At 46.1% G+C, this 15,343-nt stretch overlaps 1 protein-coding gene across 7 annotated transcripts in view; it reads right to left on the reverse strand.

Annotated features, from left to right (window-relative positions):
- LOC123024950 (transformation/transcription domain associated protein) overlaps positions 1 to 15,343 on the reverse strand; it is a 142,099-nt gene that overhangs the window by 119,794 nt on the left and 6,962 nt on the right. For 6 of the 7 annotated variants that reach the window (XM_044433259.1, XM_044433265.1, XM_044433263.1 and 3 more), the window contains exons 3-17: positions 15,037 to 15,086; positions 14,312 to 14,422; positions 13,268 to 13,372; positions 11,983 to 12,066; positions 10,532 to 10,588; positions 9,426 to 9,551; positions 8,529 to 8,606; positions 8,192 to 8,280; positions 7,824 to 7,920; positions 6,413 to 6,551; positions 5,274 to 5,352; positions 4,123 to 4,357; positions 2,004 to 2,334; positions 1,165 to 1,262; positions 354 to 548 (exon numbers count right to left, since the gene is read on the reverse strand). In XM_044433259.1, coding sequence (XP_044289194.1) covers positions 354 to 548; positions 1,165 to 1,262; positions 2,004 to 2,334; positions 4,123 to 4,357; positions 5,274 to 5,352; positions 6,413 to 6,551; positions 7,824 to 7,920; positions 8,192 to 8,280; positions 8,529 to 8,606; positions 9,426 to 9,551; positions 10,532 to 10,588; positions 11,983 to 12,066; positions 13,268 to 13,372; positions 14,312 to 14,422; positions 15,037 to 15,086 — 1,874 coding nt within the window. Of the gene's footprint in view, positions 1 to 350; positions 549 to 1,164; positions 1,263 to 2,003; positions 2,335 to 4,122; positions 4,358 to 5,273; positions 5,353 to 6,412; positions 6,552 to 7,823; positions 7,921 to 8,191; positions 8,281 to 8,528; positions 8,607 to 9,425; positions 9,552 to 10,531; positions 10,589 to 11,982; positions 12,067 to 13,267; positions 13,373 to 14,311; positions 14,423 to 15,036; positions 15,087 to 15,343 lie in introns of all 7 variants that reach the window. The other variant, XM_044433261.1, reaches the window with a different exon arrangement.

Below are 15,343 nucleotides of genomic sequence, written 5' to 3' on the forward strand. Positions count from 1 at the left end.
CCCTACAAAGGGCTCAAGGCAGCTTACAACATTCTTCTCCTCCATCTGATCCCCACAACAACAACCCTGTGAGGCAGGTTGGGCTGAGAGTCTGTGACTGGCCCAAAGTCACCCAGCTGGCTCCATGGCTGAGCGGGGACTAGAACCCAGATCCTCTGAGTCCCAATCCCGTGCTCTTAACCACCACACCACCCTGGCTCTCAGAGTTCAAGCTGCAACATCCACACCCAAACCTGGCTGGTGGGTAAAACACAGCGGCATTGAAAATATACAATTCTGAGAAAGACAACCTCAAACCTGACCCAAACCACTAAAGGGGCACATGTGACTGTCAAGTGCACAAAACATGCTACCTGGAGGGCATAGTTCTTAGAGATTCTTTCGACCATGTATGGAACAGTCGTCTGGAAGATCTCTTTGAAAGTCAGAGGATTCATCATGGTGAAGACGCCGGCAAAATGTTCCAACACCTCCTTCTCCTCTTTCATCCTGACTGTCTGACAGTTTGCAACTCTAATGTACGTCTGCCCATTTCCAGCTATTTGAACCTATTGCAAAGAGAATATTTATTCATTATTTGTTCGTTTCTTTGTTTGATTTCTTTGTCACTCCACTACCCATAGGCTCTCTGGGCAGCTTACATCATATTAAAATCCATAAACGGCATAAAACAGTACAAAACACAATATGACAATACACAGTTACAAAGAGCCAATAACAGTAAAAGCATAAGTAAGCTATCAGAACTAAAAAAAGCCAAAATAAACAAAATAGAAAAAATAAACAGAAATATATATCCCAAAATAAGACAAAACCTCTTAAAATTTAGTTATCGATATCCAGCATTAAAAAAAACGTATTTGTGGCAACAGAAAACATAAAGATTAAAACATCATTGAAAAATCAAGACTTCACCTATTAAAATAACTGTGGAACAAGTATATCTTTAGCACCTGCAAAATCTGGTTAGCACCTGAAGGCCAAAAGAGTAGGTGCCAAGCAGATTTTGCAGAATTCGAGTTAACATATTTTCTTCTTTTCCCAAAATGTATGAACCAACTGGAAAAAAAACTGCTTGACACTGAAAAGAGACAAGTCAGATTGACAGTAGTTCAAAACAATTAATAAAACACAGAGAGTAATTATAAGAAAGGTTATACATACCTGATAAATATCCAAAGCTTGCATTGCATATTTGACCAATTTTATATAGATCTGTGTCTCTTTAGGTTGCAGCTGCTTATTGGGAATAAACTGTGCCTCTAAAAGGAAAAACCAGAAGAATCTGTATGCAAACACTGCGTGTTTTACAGAACAGGTTTGCAAACACGAAGACTTAATATTTAATCAATTCAATCTGCTTGAGTAGCAGATTTAAGTGTTGTTATATATGCATCTATCACATGTCAATAAAGTATCTTAAAAGAGTCCTTGGCTTTCATATGAAGGAAATCCTTTAAACGGAGGTGCACAACTTGTGCCCCAAGATGTTTTTGCCAACAAGCTTAATTGGTCCCAGCCAGCATGGCCAATGATAAAGAATCACTGGAATGGTAGACCAGGAGTCACAAGCAGCACACACTTGTTCAAAGAATGTGCAACACAAGGGATACATCTGCCCCAGATGGGCCCAACCTAGAGCCCTCTTGATGTGCCGGTCTGCAACTCCCAAACACATCTGGAAGATGGCCGATCGCAGACGATGATCTGACCAGAGTGCCTTTCCTCCTTGAGAAATCAATGTGCACATTGAAATATATAGACCAATTGGCTAAAACCCACGGGAACAAATTAAGGAACTAAAACCCATTCGATCAATTAACTCAGAACCGCACAACGAATTCACTGACTGAACCCCATATGAACCATCCATTCAATTGACTCAAGCCTATATGATCAATTAATGGACTTAAACCCCTATGGTGAACCAGTTAAAATGTCCTAAATTGGGCCACAGCCCCAGCAAATAAAAATGGACAGGATTAGATCTCGTGCAACTTTACCTCCGGGAGCTTTGCAAGAGGTGATGCCCCACGTAATCGTCTTCACGCCACAGACCAGCGTCTTCACCAAACTTCGGCAATCCGTGACTTGAAAGGTCTGCTTATCCTCCTTCTCCTTCTCTCCCTGCTTCTCAAAGACGGGTCCGGAGGAAGGGCCGCTCACGGGGGTGGTGGGAGCAGGGGATGGAACCGGGACCGGAGCAGTGTTCCCGCCAGCGGGCACGCCAGGCAAAACTGCTTCTCCCGCCCCAAGCTCCGACTGCGGTTTGCACTTTTTAAAGATAACGGACAGCTGGTAGCGGGCGATGGTGTGAAATTTGAGGACAAAAACCTGGAGCAGGGGAAAAAGAAAACGTATGCTCACTACACAGGAAAATAAGCTGAGGCATGCGCAAGCATGGTTCAGGAATTAACAGACTGAAGTGGAACAAGAGGAAAGAGTTGTGGCTAATACTCATGACCTGTATGTGGTTTGCTGGGTGCATAATGGTCTCCCTTGGCTAGGAGGCAAGGCATCAGACCCCAGAGAGGCCCGCCTGGCACCGTCGTTATTTGTTTTTCGGTGCCAGGCGAAGACCTTTTTAATCAAATGTTATTTTAATTGTTAATATTATTTATTCATTTTATTCTTTGGCCAGGGCAACTTAATTTATATTGTTAATTTATATTATTCTATTTTGAAGTTTATTTATGGTTGTGAGCCGCCCCGAGGCTTCGGCGGATGGGGCGGCATAGAAGTCTCCTAAATAAATAAATGAATAATAAATCAGCTGACCCTACATCTGAACGGTCACAGTGTGGTTTTCACATGGCCCAAGGTTACAGAACAACTTCCAAGTGGCATTTGCAAGCCCGGTTTAGTGTTATGCTGAACCACGGGCATGTTTAGCCTCAGGAAGGACTGACGGGAGATCAGGACACCATCTACAAGTACTTGAAAGGCTGTCACAAAGAGGAAGGCCAAGATCTCTTCTCGATCACCCCAGAATACAGGACACAGAAGAATGGGCTCAAGCTACACCAAGCCAGATTCCAGCTAGATATCAGGAAAAATTTTCTGACTGCTAAAGCAGTACAACAATGGTTCCAATAGCCCAGGGAGGTTGCGGGCTCTCTCACAATAGAAGCATTCAAGATGCAACTGGACAGCCATCTGGGAGGGACGGTTTAACTTGGTGTCCTGCACCAACAGGGCACTGAACCTGGTGGCCTACTGCCCCCCTCCAGCTCTACTTATCGATGTTTCCAAGATTGTCTCATTCACATGCAACAGCACACCAGGTTTTGCCTCTTAAACAGACACAAGAAAGTGCAGAAGCAAAACAATGCACAACCTCAAGCTTAAAAAGGACAGTGGACCATGCGAATGTGTCCCTATTTTTTTATATTTCACTTCAATCCCAACATTGTCAATGGTCTTCGGTCAGGCACTCCTGTTTCTGGCCACCCTGTCATTTTAAGAATATTCTAACCCAGCAACTAAGCTTACTTCGATATAAGCAGGGCAACCTGTCCGGCATTTGTCCAAGCTGGACATGCTGGGACCGCCCTGCCTGACCAACGGAAGCCGTGCTCACGGGAGCAGCCAGGCAGGTCCCGGGCTGCAGCCCCGCTTGGGCAGGGGGCTGCACTCAGGTGCGACAAAGCGCCTGCAGGGTCTGAAACTGTTCTTGTGCACTTCCAACTGCTCCCACACGTCAGTGCATTCAAAATAATCAAGTATTTTAAGAACAAAGGAGACTCTCCCTAAGGAAGACAGAATTACAAGGGACTCTTTCAGATTTAGAGTCCAACCCCGTTGAAAGAATGCAGGAGTTTTCTTTGTCTGTTCCACCAGCAGAGCTCCATGGCCAAGCTCCCGTTCACACCCCCTCAGGAACCGCTGTGCGGACTTGCTGGACCTCCCGGCATGAGGCCATCCTGCAATCACACACGCTGAGCAATCAAAGCAGCTGCTTCAGGACACGTGGCTTCTCAAGCCATGCCTGAGCACAGGGCCCAGGCACAGCATACATGCCAGCTTTCGGAAGCCACGGCCTTGGAGTCGTGCTTCCGACGGATGGACAGCCCCTCTCTGAGCCTTGCAAATTCCAGAAGTGCCCCTGAAACACTCCACTACCTCCAGCATCCTCATGAGAATGTCTCTGCCATTTCCATTCTCCTGTTCGCTCTTGGACCGAATGCAGTCCACCAGGTTTAGCAGGAGCTTGCAGGACATGGTCTGGATGCTGCTCGGTAATGATTCATCGTCAATATTCTTGGCAAAGAGCTGGACGGCAAGGGAGAGATCGTTGAGCGGCAAATGCTGGCGGACGTGATGAACTAGATCGGCCAATGTGCTGTACGCAAGGGGTCTAGGAAAAAAAGAGAAACACTGATTATGCCGGCGGAATATTTTGGAGGCCAGTGTGAAGGAGAGCCTATATGCCAACCATTCTGTGCCTGCAGCCCAGGGACACGCAGCCTCAAGGCTGGGCAGACAAATCCAGTCCCCTGGGCTTCTCGAGAAAGCTAGGCCACACGCCACTAATCCTTTGGGGATACCCTAGGACCAATGCACAAATGCCACTCTTAATCCTAAATTGCTGGTGGTGCAAGCTTTAAACTAAAATGTGCATTTAACTTAAAAGGTGCTTGTATTTTGGTGCTAATATTTTACAGCATGCAAGGTGTTGGTTTTGCTCTGTTTTTTGTATGAAAGCCCCTTCCGCTCTGGTGCTGCCCAGCACTGGAACACAGTTCCAGAGGGCTTCTCCAAAGGGAAAATCGGCCTCAGGGCTGAAGAAGGTTCAGCGCCCCCACCTCGCCATAGGGTTCCCTCACCATCAGGGACCCCACAGGTTGGAGACTGCAAACTGCATCAAGCACACACACATCCTCCTCTCTACCTAAAAGCAGAAGCTCTTCCAGCAGACAGATATAGGGCAGAGAGAGACTGGGCCCATGTGTGGGGTGCGGCACAGCCAGAAGCCCTTTCCACAGGTACACCACACACCCAAAACACTGACAAGCAAACAGCCCCATTGACCTTCTTCAGCCCAAGAAGAAAAAAAAATTGGGGTGCAATTCAAACATATTCTTATCCACTTATTAAACAGCCCAGGCTGCGACAGCGCTAGCCGTGATCCCTGGCAAGGATTCAAATTGCTTGCAGGCAACTTGGAGATCAATTGACCGGAAAATTGATTGTCCAGACTGTCGTCGTCCTCCTCCTCCTGCAAGGAACCCAAGGCAGCTGACCTAGTGTTTCTCCCCGCTTCCAGTACACACCTCAGAGTTTCACGTGCTGTGTATCCAGAGCCTATTAGTATGGATTCATCAAACAATTTGTCCATGCACGGAATAAATTCTGCAAATAATTTTCAAGAGAGAACTGTCAAAATGAAGGCAGCAAAACAAATTCATGTCATTCCAGTGTCCTCCAATCACCCCACATTTGCCACGATTTCCCAGTTACCCATTCTGGGTGAAAAATTATTTATTTATTATTGTGAGCCGCCCCCGAGGCTTCGGCGAATGGGGCGGCATAGCAGCTTCCTAAATAAATAAATAATAAAAAGAGGAAGGGCGTGGCGCAGAGGGGAGGTATCCAGAAGTACCCAGAAATCTGAAATTATTTCTATTCTTCATACTGCAAATGCTTGGAGTGGGCAATGACAGAGAAAATTTAAAGCGCTGGCAGATGCACTTTCAGAGCACAAAGGCTTGAATCCAGAAATGGACAAAATCAACCTGTGCTCAAGTGACTCTGTATCAATAAAGCAAACGAGCACACAGTTGAATTGCCTGAATGGCCAAAGTTAAATTGGTTAGACTGGCTGAATTGATTTGGGGCTGCTCCAAGATCACCACACTTCGGCTCTGACTTAAGAAAAAGAGAAAACATCAGGCGGCTCCTTGCCGAGAGCTGAAAATTTCACTCTGCAAGTGCCTGAGACACGACGTCCCAAAGAAATACCAGATTTCTCTGCTTCGCTGAAAGTTCCTACTACAGTGGAACCGTGGGAGGAAAGTCGTGCATTGAAAACTTTACGAATGTGAGTCTCTCCTTTCCTCAGTGGGTCTGCCTGAACTTCGGAAGGCGAATGCCATTAGTTCAGCCATCCCTTGATTCAGGCTGTGTACTAGTGCAAGAAAATGCCCAGATAGCAGAATTGGCTTGGCCAACTTCATGCATGGATAGATACTGTTGTGCAAAGCAGATCTCCTAGCCAGGTGTGACCACCTGACATCAAAAGAGGAGCAAAGAAGCGAACTTCAAAAGGACTAACGCCAAATGAAGGCAATTATTCAAACTACTCCTGCAGCAATCACAACAGAGGTAGGTTTATGATCAGAAATCACAAGAGTGTTGAAGCAGCACCAATCTTATACTCTCCTTTCAACCTGAGTTTGCAAAAGTTACATACGGCTCCTCAGGTCTGTGGTAAGAATATGTTTGGCAGCGATAAGAAGCTCCTTCCTCAGGTGAGCTGTTTCGGCTGGACAATTCGACAGCAACTGTAGCATTCCCTTTACCATCTGTTGTGAATACTTAGCCACCAATTCCTGGTAAAGAAGGAAAACATAAGACATATTCCTGTTATATGTATTTCTGCAACACGGTATGCCTAAACAATCCCAGGCTCACTTTACGATGTGTCATTTCCACATAAGTAGTCCTATAATCTAGTCTTTCTAGGACGCTGTCAAATTTAGGTTATAAAAAAAAGCCTCTTCTATTTTGGTTTCTTTCTTTTTACGGTTTATAAAAGCTGGAGAACAAAGTTCCTCCAAGTTTGCATAAGACTGGCATCTAAAGGTACTCCAAGGAGCCCAAAAGGAGGTTAGACTTCATCTTAGACTCTTCCCAAGGCCAGGAGTGCTAGCAAAACCCTCCGGCAAACAGGATTAAAATCCATGGAGGGAAAGCTTTTTGATGTGATTTGAAGTTGTAGGCCAAACTATTGTTAGGCAGACCATAGGTCAATAGGCCAAGTCTTGTATGCAGAGCTTCAAGAAAAATCAAATCCTAACCCTGAAATTACCTGTAGTAGCTAAAACCTGAAAGTTATTCTCATGCCAATTCACAGAATCATGGAGTAGTAGAGACAGAAGGAGCCAGAAGGCCATCGGGTCCAACCTCCTGCTATTGCAGGATACTAAATTACACTATCACATTCAAACCTCCTGGGGGAAACATTCAGTCAAGCAAAGGCTTTTTTGTATGCAGCATTTGCCTTGCCTTTAGCGGATTTGTCTGGGGTGACAAAGTTACCCCAAAACAATTAATGCTAAGTTTCAAACTGATGCAAGATGAAGGTTAAACACTCGGACTAATTTGTACGTAACAGTAGTCGGTGGTGTTTGTTCTTAATTTGTGGGTTATCCTGATAGTCATGTGTGGCCTTGCTTTAAAAAAAGTTTCTTAATCATAAATAATCCAGAAAGAGAACCCATGGCTTGATGACGAGTTGTGAGCACTAGGCTGTTTAAATCATGGGTTGTTGTAAAATGTCAACACTGACCTATCGGTTGTTCATTAGTTGTCTCACCAGGTTCCAGAGGTGGAGGGCAAGAGCAGTAAAAGAAAAAAAAAAAATCTAGCTGCTCTACAAACCAGCACTACAGCCCTGCAAACTCATTTGGAATACAACAGTGGGCAAAAGCAGGAGGGAAACAAACAGCCCAGGCTTTCTTAAAATGAGCCATGGGCTGTTCAATCCTCTGCTGAGCAAACTCTAAATAGTGCGCCAAACCTTGGGTTGACTAAACCATGGATTGGCATTATGTGCCACTGGCCAGTCTGACCTGCAGTGTTACCTTCTTATGGTTCCTCACCTGATAAATTCGGATGATATAAGCCAAGAATGACAATGTCTTTATCTGAGCAGCAATGAAGTCGGCGTACAACTCCTTGTTGTACAGTTTATGCTGCCTGAAAATTGAGCAAATTGTTATTTAGTTTTCTCTTTAAAAGAAGGTTGCCTCACTAATCCAAAAAACATTTCCAACCACCATAAACAGCTTAGTCTTTCAGGTGTCACAAGATGCTTCATAAATTCTGTTGAAGTGGGGGAACAGGGCTGCCCCTCTGAAATTAGATGCTAGAAAGCTGGGCATGACTTTCCTAAATTCACAATGCTCTGTGCTTGTTAACAAGGCAAACACAATAAGGGTTATAGAGCAATTCTGTTCCAAAAACTTACCTTGCCTGTGTGGATACCTGAATAATAATAGTATTCATGATCAGGGGCACGAATTCAGCTACCACATTATGAATGTTGAGTTTGTACAGCTAAAAAAGAAATCAAAAGCATTCATAACCAACCCAAAAATCAAGCCTTGTTTGCTCTTAGATACACTGAGAACAAATTCAATGTCAACATGTGTTCTTAACTTTATGTCTCAGGTTACAACTACCTTTGATTCACATCCCATCTGAGGAGTAGGGCGGGAAGGCGATGAGTTGGGAGAAGGGAGAGGACTTAAGTGATGTGTTAATGTGCAGGTAGCTGCACGTGATAGATACTGTCCCACACTCACCTGATACATAAGAACGACAATAATGGGCAGCTCAGCCAACACCTTCAAGGACAGGGAGCCTCGGGGAATTAGGGAGTGCTGGAAAAACACAACAGGTTACAGGTTGTTTCTCGTTCAACCTTTTGACAGCATCCCATTTTTAATGTAACGGCCTGCTATTCTATACGGCTGTCTTAGCCCTCTGTATTTTAATACAGTCTGCATGTTTCCAGTTTCTTAGGGTAAATCCGATATGAGCCGTGCCCATGAGCCAGAGGGAGTTGATCCAAGAAGGCCACTGAAGCCAAGCACTGCTGACCAGGCCCAAGCAAGGGCGCAGAAGCGGCAGAAGGGTCCTTTGGCGGTGGTCAACTCCCACTCCTCCCAAACTGTATGTAGCTCTGGACAGGCCTTTGAGTCCGTCCAGTTGCCAAGCGCAGCAAAGAGAGCCGAAAGCCTCGCCTGGCCTTGCCCCTCCCAGCCACTGGCGTGACACCTGCTCCCCTTCTCTGTCCTTTCCCCAAGATCAGAGCGCAGAGCAGGCGAGAGGCGCTCCCGCTCTGCACGGTGGCTGGGGGGGCAGGTGTGGGTGGGGAAACCCCTGACCCTATTCCCCCCAGAAGGCCATATGGGGGGATCACCAGCAACCTCAGGCCATGCTGAGGCTACCTAGGGGCCACAGCCTGGCCCGCTGGATCCTCCTGCACTCGTGCACGTGACCTGCACCTACAGCCTGGTTGTGCTCGTAAAAACCTCCACTGCAGACAAGCCCCCGGGGCGTCGCTTCACTGCTGGTGGCCTCTGCTGGGTGCCTCCCGTGTGGAAATGGGTCGGGTCTGCCCCAGCTTCGTGCCCGCAGAGCTGCGGCATGAAAGCAGGGCCGCTTCGCACACTGCACCGCTCTTTGATTGCACGTACCGTTCTGGTCTCGCTGTCATCCCGGTCCGGATTTACTTTCACCACGATCGTCGTGATCATGCCAACCATCTCCGGGGTGGGAACAGTATTGTCGGGGATAACCTGAGGGTTTTCAAAGTATCGATTCTACGGCAAGAAGCAAAAGAGGAGAATCACTGACCGTCCCTGCGGATATGGCCACACTCCCTAGCGCTCCACGAGCTTACGCTGTTTGAGGACTGATTCGCTGGGAAACAGAACAGAGGTGAGTTACTGGCAGACCCGGGAGCAACCGGATCCTTTGAGAAGTTCTGCCAGGCTGCTTGGTGGCCAGCCCAGAGGGGGGATTTTTGGGAGGCGAGGGGGGAAAGAGCAGCTGCTTGTGGGCAGTCGGGCCAGACAAGCAGCCCCATGAAAGATGGGGTCGGCCTTCCATCCCTTGTCCATTCAGCAAGTGACACATCTGCTTAAACTGGCTACTGCCAAGGGCCAGAACTATGCAAAATAATCGTTCAATCAGCAGAAGCAGCTGCAGCCAGACACCCTTCCATCACCTCGTACAGCTCCAGCTAAGCCCTACTCCCTACTGCTAGGATCCGTCACTGCAAAAGCGCCCGACGGAGAAGTGGCAACAGTGGAACCTTCGACTTTGTCCGTGGCTTGTTCAAGTTTGCAATTAGAAACCTAGTACCTGAACGGGGGCTGGGGAGTTCTCCTCCCTCCCAATCCTTCCCTTTCAATTGGTGCTTTTTAGATCGTAAGCTGCAGACAGGGCCTTCTTCCCTACCGCTATAAGCTACCTGGGCATCCTTTCTGGCTAAAGTGGCATAAAGATGCTATAAATGAATGATCGCATTGTCACAATAATAGGTACCCTTGACCGGGCAAAACGAAGCTCTACAAAATGCATCTGCCATGACGATTAATGCAGGTGGGAGATTTTTAAAGGTGGCTTCAAAAAGTCCGCGCTGGCAACCGCAGCACCCTCCCCCATTTAGGAACAAAGGCCACACTCCAGAGCAGTACATTCAGAAAACCAGCGCCCTCCCATTTCCCCTTCCCACATCTTGTGTTGTCCAAAATGCCCCAGAATGAAAAAGAATCAGAATGAGAACGGCTGTACTTACGACTACTTTTGGAAGCTCCTTGTATATCTGCTTAACAAAATCCAAGAAATGGTGAATCTGCAGGAAAGGGAGAGGGGAAAATGTTTCTAGATCGAGAAAGGTATTACTACCACTCTATATGACTCTGGTGCACCCGCAACTGGAGTATCGTGCTCAGTTTTGGGCCCCTCATTACAGAAAGGATATAGCCAGGTTGGAGTCAGTGCAGCGTAGGGCCACAAGGTTGGTGGCCGGTTTGCAGGGGATGCCGTATGAGGCGAGACTGAGGGGACTGGGCCTCTTCAGCCTGGAGAAGAGGAGACTCAGAGGGGATCTGTTGGCAACCTACAGGTACACGAGGGGGTGTCACATGGAGGTGGGTAGAGACCTGCTCTCCCCCGCAGAGGAAGGCAGGACACTCTCCAACAGAGCCTAGCTCAAGGAACCAAGGCTCAATTTGGATGCCAGGAAGCACTTCCTGACAGTTAGGACCCCGAGGGTGTGGAATGAGCTTCCACAGGAGGTCGTTGAGGCCCCCTTGGTGCGGGTGTTCAAGGACAGGCTGGACGTGCACATGGTGAGCATGTCGTGAGCGGAGCCGGCTAGTGCCGGAGGTCAGACTAGATGGCCCGGGAGGACCCTTCTGACTTGCTCTGTTTCTCTGTTTCTATGTGCTTGCCATCCTGGCTGTTGGCCTCTCTCCTCGCACACACCCATTTCATTTGAAAATGCAAACCCCCAAAACATGTGCCCACCACAATGGAGAGAAACGGTGTTAGTCACACAGACACCTGCCAGGACTGAAAACCAGCCACTGGAAGTGAGGCAAAGAGACAACAAAGCACTGGAGGAGCAGGTGGAGAAGGCAGAGCCATTGCTGGAGCGCCCCCTCATCTGGCAAGAAGCGCAATCCGATTTTATGCCTTCAGACTGCCCGTGGGAGAGCGCAAAATGGATTTTGTTTGTTTGTCCTTTCATTTCATTCCACTTCATGCCATCTCTTATATTTATATCACCCCTTTTTCCTTTCAAGGAACTCAAGGCAGCCTATATCCTTCCTCCTGCTGCTGCTCTCAGTCTTATCCCCACAACAACAACCCTGTGAGGTAGGTTGGGCTGAAAGTCTACAATGGGCCCAAAGCCACCCAGTTGGCTCCGTGGCTGAGTGGGGACTAGAACCCAGATCCCCTGAGTCCCAGATCCGTGGTCTTAACCACCATACCATACTAGCTCTCATGATGGGAATGTCCCATCATTTCCCACAAACCAAAATCCTACACACAGAATATTCATATGTCAGGGAAAGGGCTATCTACAGCCTCTCCCCAAAATTTAGTTTCCTGAATACAAGCAATGTTTCCTGCAGAGGAATACCCAACACCCACCGACAGGACAGAAGCTTATACCCCCATTGAGGACCAGGCAATAGCGGTACAGGGTAGAGCCAAGCCAATTCAGGCGTAGCCATTTACCTCTTGTGTGATTGGTGGCCGGAACTGTTTGTGCAGTTCAATAATTATCCTCAAACAAATAAGCACATTTTCTTCATTTTCCGTCTAAATGCCAGAGAGAAATCCCAACAGATGTATTAAAACATGATAAAATTCCTAACCACCCTGAACAATAACATGCTTTCCAGTGTCACTTAATTCATGCAACAAGAAGTAACTGATAAAGTTTTGACAGGCCAATCGATTTGCTTTTATGGGATCAATGCACTTCCGCGCTCAATTTAATATATGTATTAAATTTCAAGCATTATAACATTCACCTACAGAAATATATAACAAAAGGTTGCAACATGTATGTTGCACATTAACTAGTCCCCATATTATACACCTATTTCCAGAATAATGAAGCAAATAATTATTAGCAGCCCTAAAAAAGGTAAAGGTTTCCCCTTGACGTGCTCATCTCCGTTTCCTAGCCGAGGGAGCCAGCGTTTGTCCGCAGACAGTCTCCGTGGTCATGTGGCTGGCATGACTAAACACCGAAGTGCATGGAATGCTGTTACCTGCCCACCGAAGTGGTACCTTTTTATCTACTTGCATCTGCATGCTTTCGAACTGCAAGGTTGGCAGGAGCTGGGACGGAGCAACGGGAACTCGCCCTGTTGTGCAGATTTGAACCGGCGACCTATCGATCAACCAGCCCAGCAGCACAGCAGTTTAAACCACTGTGCCACCTGCATCCCAAGTAGCCCTATACAATTCCAATAAATATTAAGGACCACTTTAACCACACCAGGAATTGTTCCACAGCTGGCAGCAGACAATACTTCAGTATTTGGAAGAATACTGAATATGAGAGAAATGAAAATTCACTTGACCCAAATTAATTCCCTATTTACTATTTTTCTAATTAATCTGCTTTTGCATGTTAACTCTTCCATGATACTATCTGCCAACACATTGGGAACAAGGTCTCGACTCAGTCTCCTATCAGTTATCCAGATTTCTTGCTACTTTCAGATTTCAGGATTTCATGCTACAGTTTGCATGTATCAGGTAGGATGTTTATGAAGTTCTTTTCTATCTGAGAAATGTAAAATGAAAAACAAACCCTGACTTAAGCTTCAAGGAAGATGTAATCAAGCCAAGCAACACAACAGAAATCCCATACTGAACTGCATCAAAAGAACAAAACATCCATAGTATTAATTCAAGGCACACTGATTTCAGATACCTTTCCCATAATGAAATGGCAAAGGCAAGGAAATCCATGTTAGAAATAATCAGAGACTGAAAGGCAACGCACCTCTAGAAACCTGAACATCACAGATAAGATATTCTTGGTATGCGGGCGAAGATGTTCGTTTGTTGGTATTCTATGGATTATTTCCAAAACTAATTTTCTCAGTTGCTGCAAAGGGGGGAAAAGAAGAGATTGAACTTAAAGGAAAGGGTACGACATACTTGCCTAACAACATAGGAAACATTAAGGAAAACCACTCAGATAAAATGCCCTAATGCACAAGATGCACTTCTTTCTGGTTCTCAAAATGGTAGCACACATTTCTTCACATTCATGGAAGAATTCTATTTTTTGAATCAGAAAGAGGAACCATGAAGGGGTGCTAATGATGCAGCATATATGTTCAGTACATAAACCAGGAACAAGGAATGTTTTTGGCCCAAGGGCCAAGCAAATTCTGAGTAAACATGCTGGAGGCAGTATGCTATCAGTGGGCTGGGACCTGCTCCCTTACCTCTCTGAGGAGAAATAATCGAGCAGGGAGAGCGGGGAGACTACAATGGGAATTTGCTATGGCCAGAAGCTCCCCATCCCCAACTTAAATGGTGTTAGAAGCACCCTTCAGGGAATTAGCAACCTCCTTCTTCTCACAAAGGAAGAACCGGATGCAATTTATCATTTTTTTTAACTCTAGACATGACACCCAATGACTGGATTCAGATAATGTTAGAATGCCTATGCAAGGGTGGAGGAAGGGTTGCCTATATATTATCAATGAACCATGGGCTGTGGTTTGAAATATCGGTAGTTGCTGAACTATGGGCCATGTTGCCTGAAGCCAGCAAAGATAACAATCTATGACGAATAACCCACAGTTCGTAACCCAACGACAAACCGTGGCTCTCTTCACAGGTTGTTCAGAGTTAAGAAGCCATAGCTTGTTAGCACAGCTAGGCTTAAACAACACAATTGACCATGCTTCAACAGCAACCCATACTGAAACCTTGAATGTGGTTTATCAGGAGCTGATCAATTCCATACAGTTTTGGCTGGGCACCTGAGGGCTGCAGGTGAACACACCTGAAAAGAGCACATGTCATAATATACCTGGGCTGGTTTTTCCTGCAGGAACTGAACCTCTCCATCCTGGAGAAAAGTAAGAAAGCGCGGGATGATGTGTTCCAGGAATGTGGAGTACTGCGGAGACGACGTCACATTCTAGCAGAAGAAAACGGCCTTTCAGATACAATCTCCTTTTCAGAGATACCAGTATGGTACAGGATCTAATATTTAGTCATATCTTGGCAGGCAAAGAATGTATCACAGTTCACCTCTTACCAAGAGAAAATTTAATGCTGTTGCTATTCTGACAAGTGAAAAATTGTTCTAGGAGTTCGGTTGGACAGAGACAGAATCGGGATTCTTGACCTCATTTTGAGAGCTCTACGTTTAAAACGTCAAGACAGGCGTGGTGTGTGAAAGGTGTTTACAATTCTGCTCCCAGTACCTAAACCTTTGCTAATACGTGTGTCTTCACCAGACAAGTCATTTGCAAAGTCGTATGCATTTTACTCTGATCTCATCTGGACATAGGAAAATGACTTATACCAAGGCAGTATGATAAGCTGACCAATAAAAATCAAAATGAAGAACTAGTGTTGCGAACAGAGCTCTTCTGCAGGCTGCAGTGAGAGCTAAGATGCCCTCTCTAGTAGATCCATTCACTTAACCAGGGCTGGGAAATTCCACCTCTTGCCGTGTCTGCAAGCTATCATTCCAAGGGGCAAGAACATTTAGCTCCACGAAGCAGAAAAATAACAAGCAACTGTTACCTCAAAGTTTTCACTGACTTCTTGCATCATCTTCAGTTTCGTTTCATCAGCTACAAAGCACAAAGGAAAAAAAACCCAACAAAATGTTCAGCGTGTATTAAAACAAAGCAACTATTTCTCCCCGCCCACATGTCCACCCCGCTACCACCTCTAAAGAAGCAATCAGATCTTATCAGTTTGACTCTCATGACCCAGATTGGGAGTATCACAAATCAAAACTCGCAGTCACACATTTGCACGCACGCAGCTCCACACACTCACACACACAGGTGACCTTTGCAGGGTTCGAGGAAATCTGGTTCATCAT

The sequence above is a fragment of the Varanus komodoensis genome, unplaced genomic scaffold (genome assembly GCF_004798865.1).
Source record: "Varanus komodoensis strain SLA01 unplaced genomic scaffold, ASM479886v1 scaffold26, whole genome shotgun sequence".
Taxonomy (NCBI): Eukaryota; Metazoa; Chordata; class Lepidosauria; order Squamata; family Varanidae; genus Varanus; species Varanus komodoensis.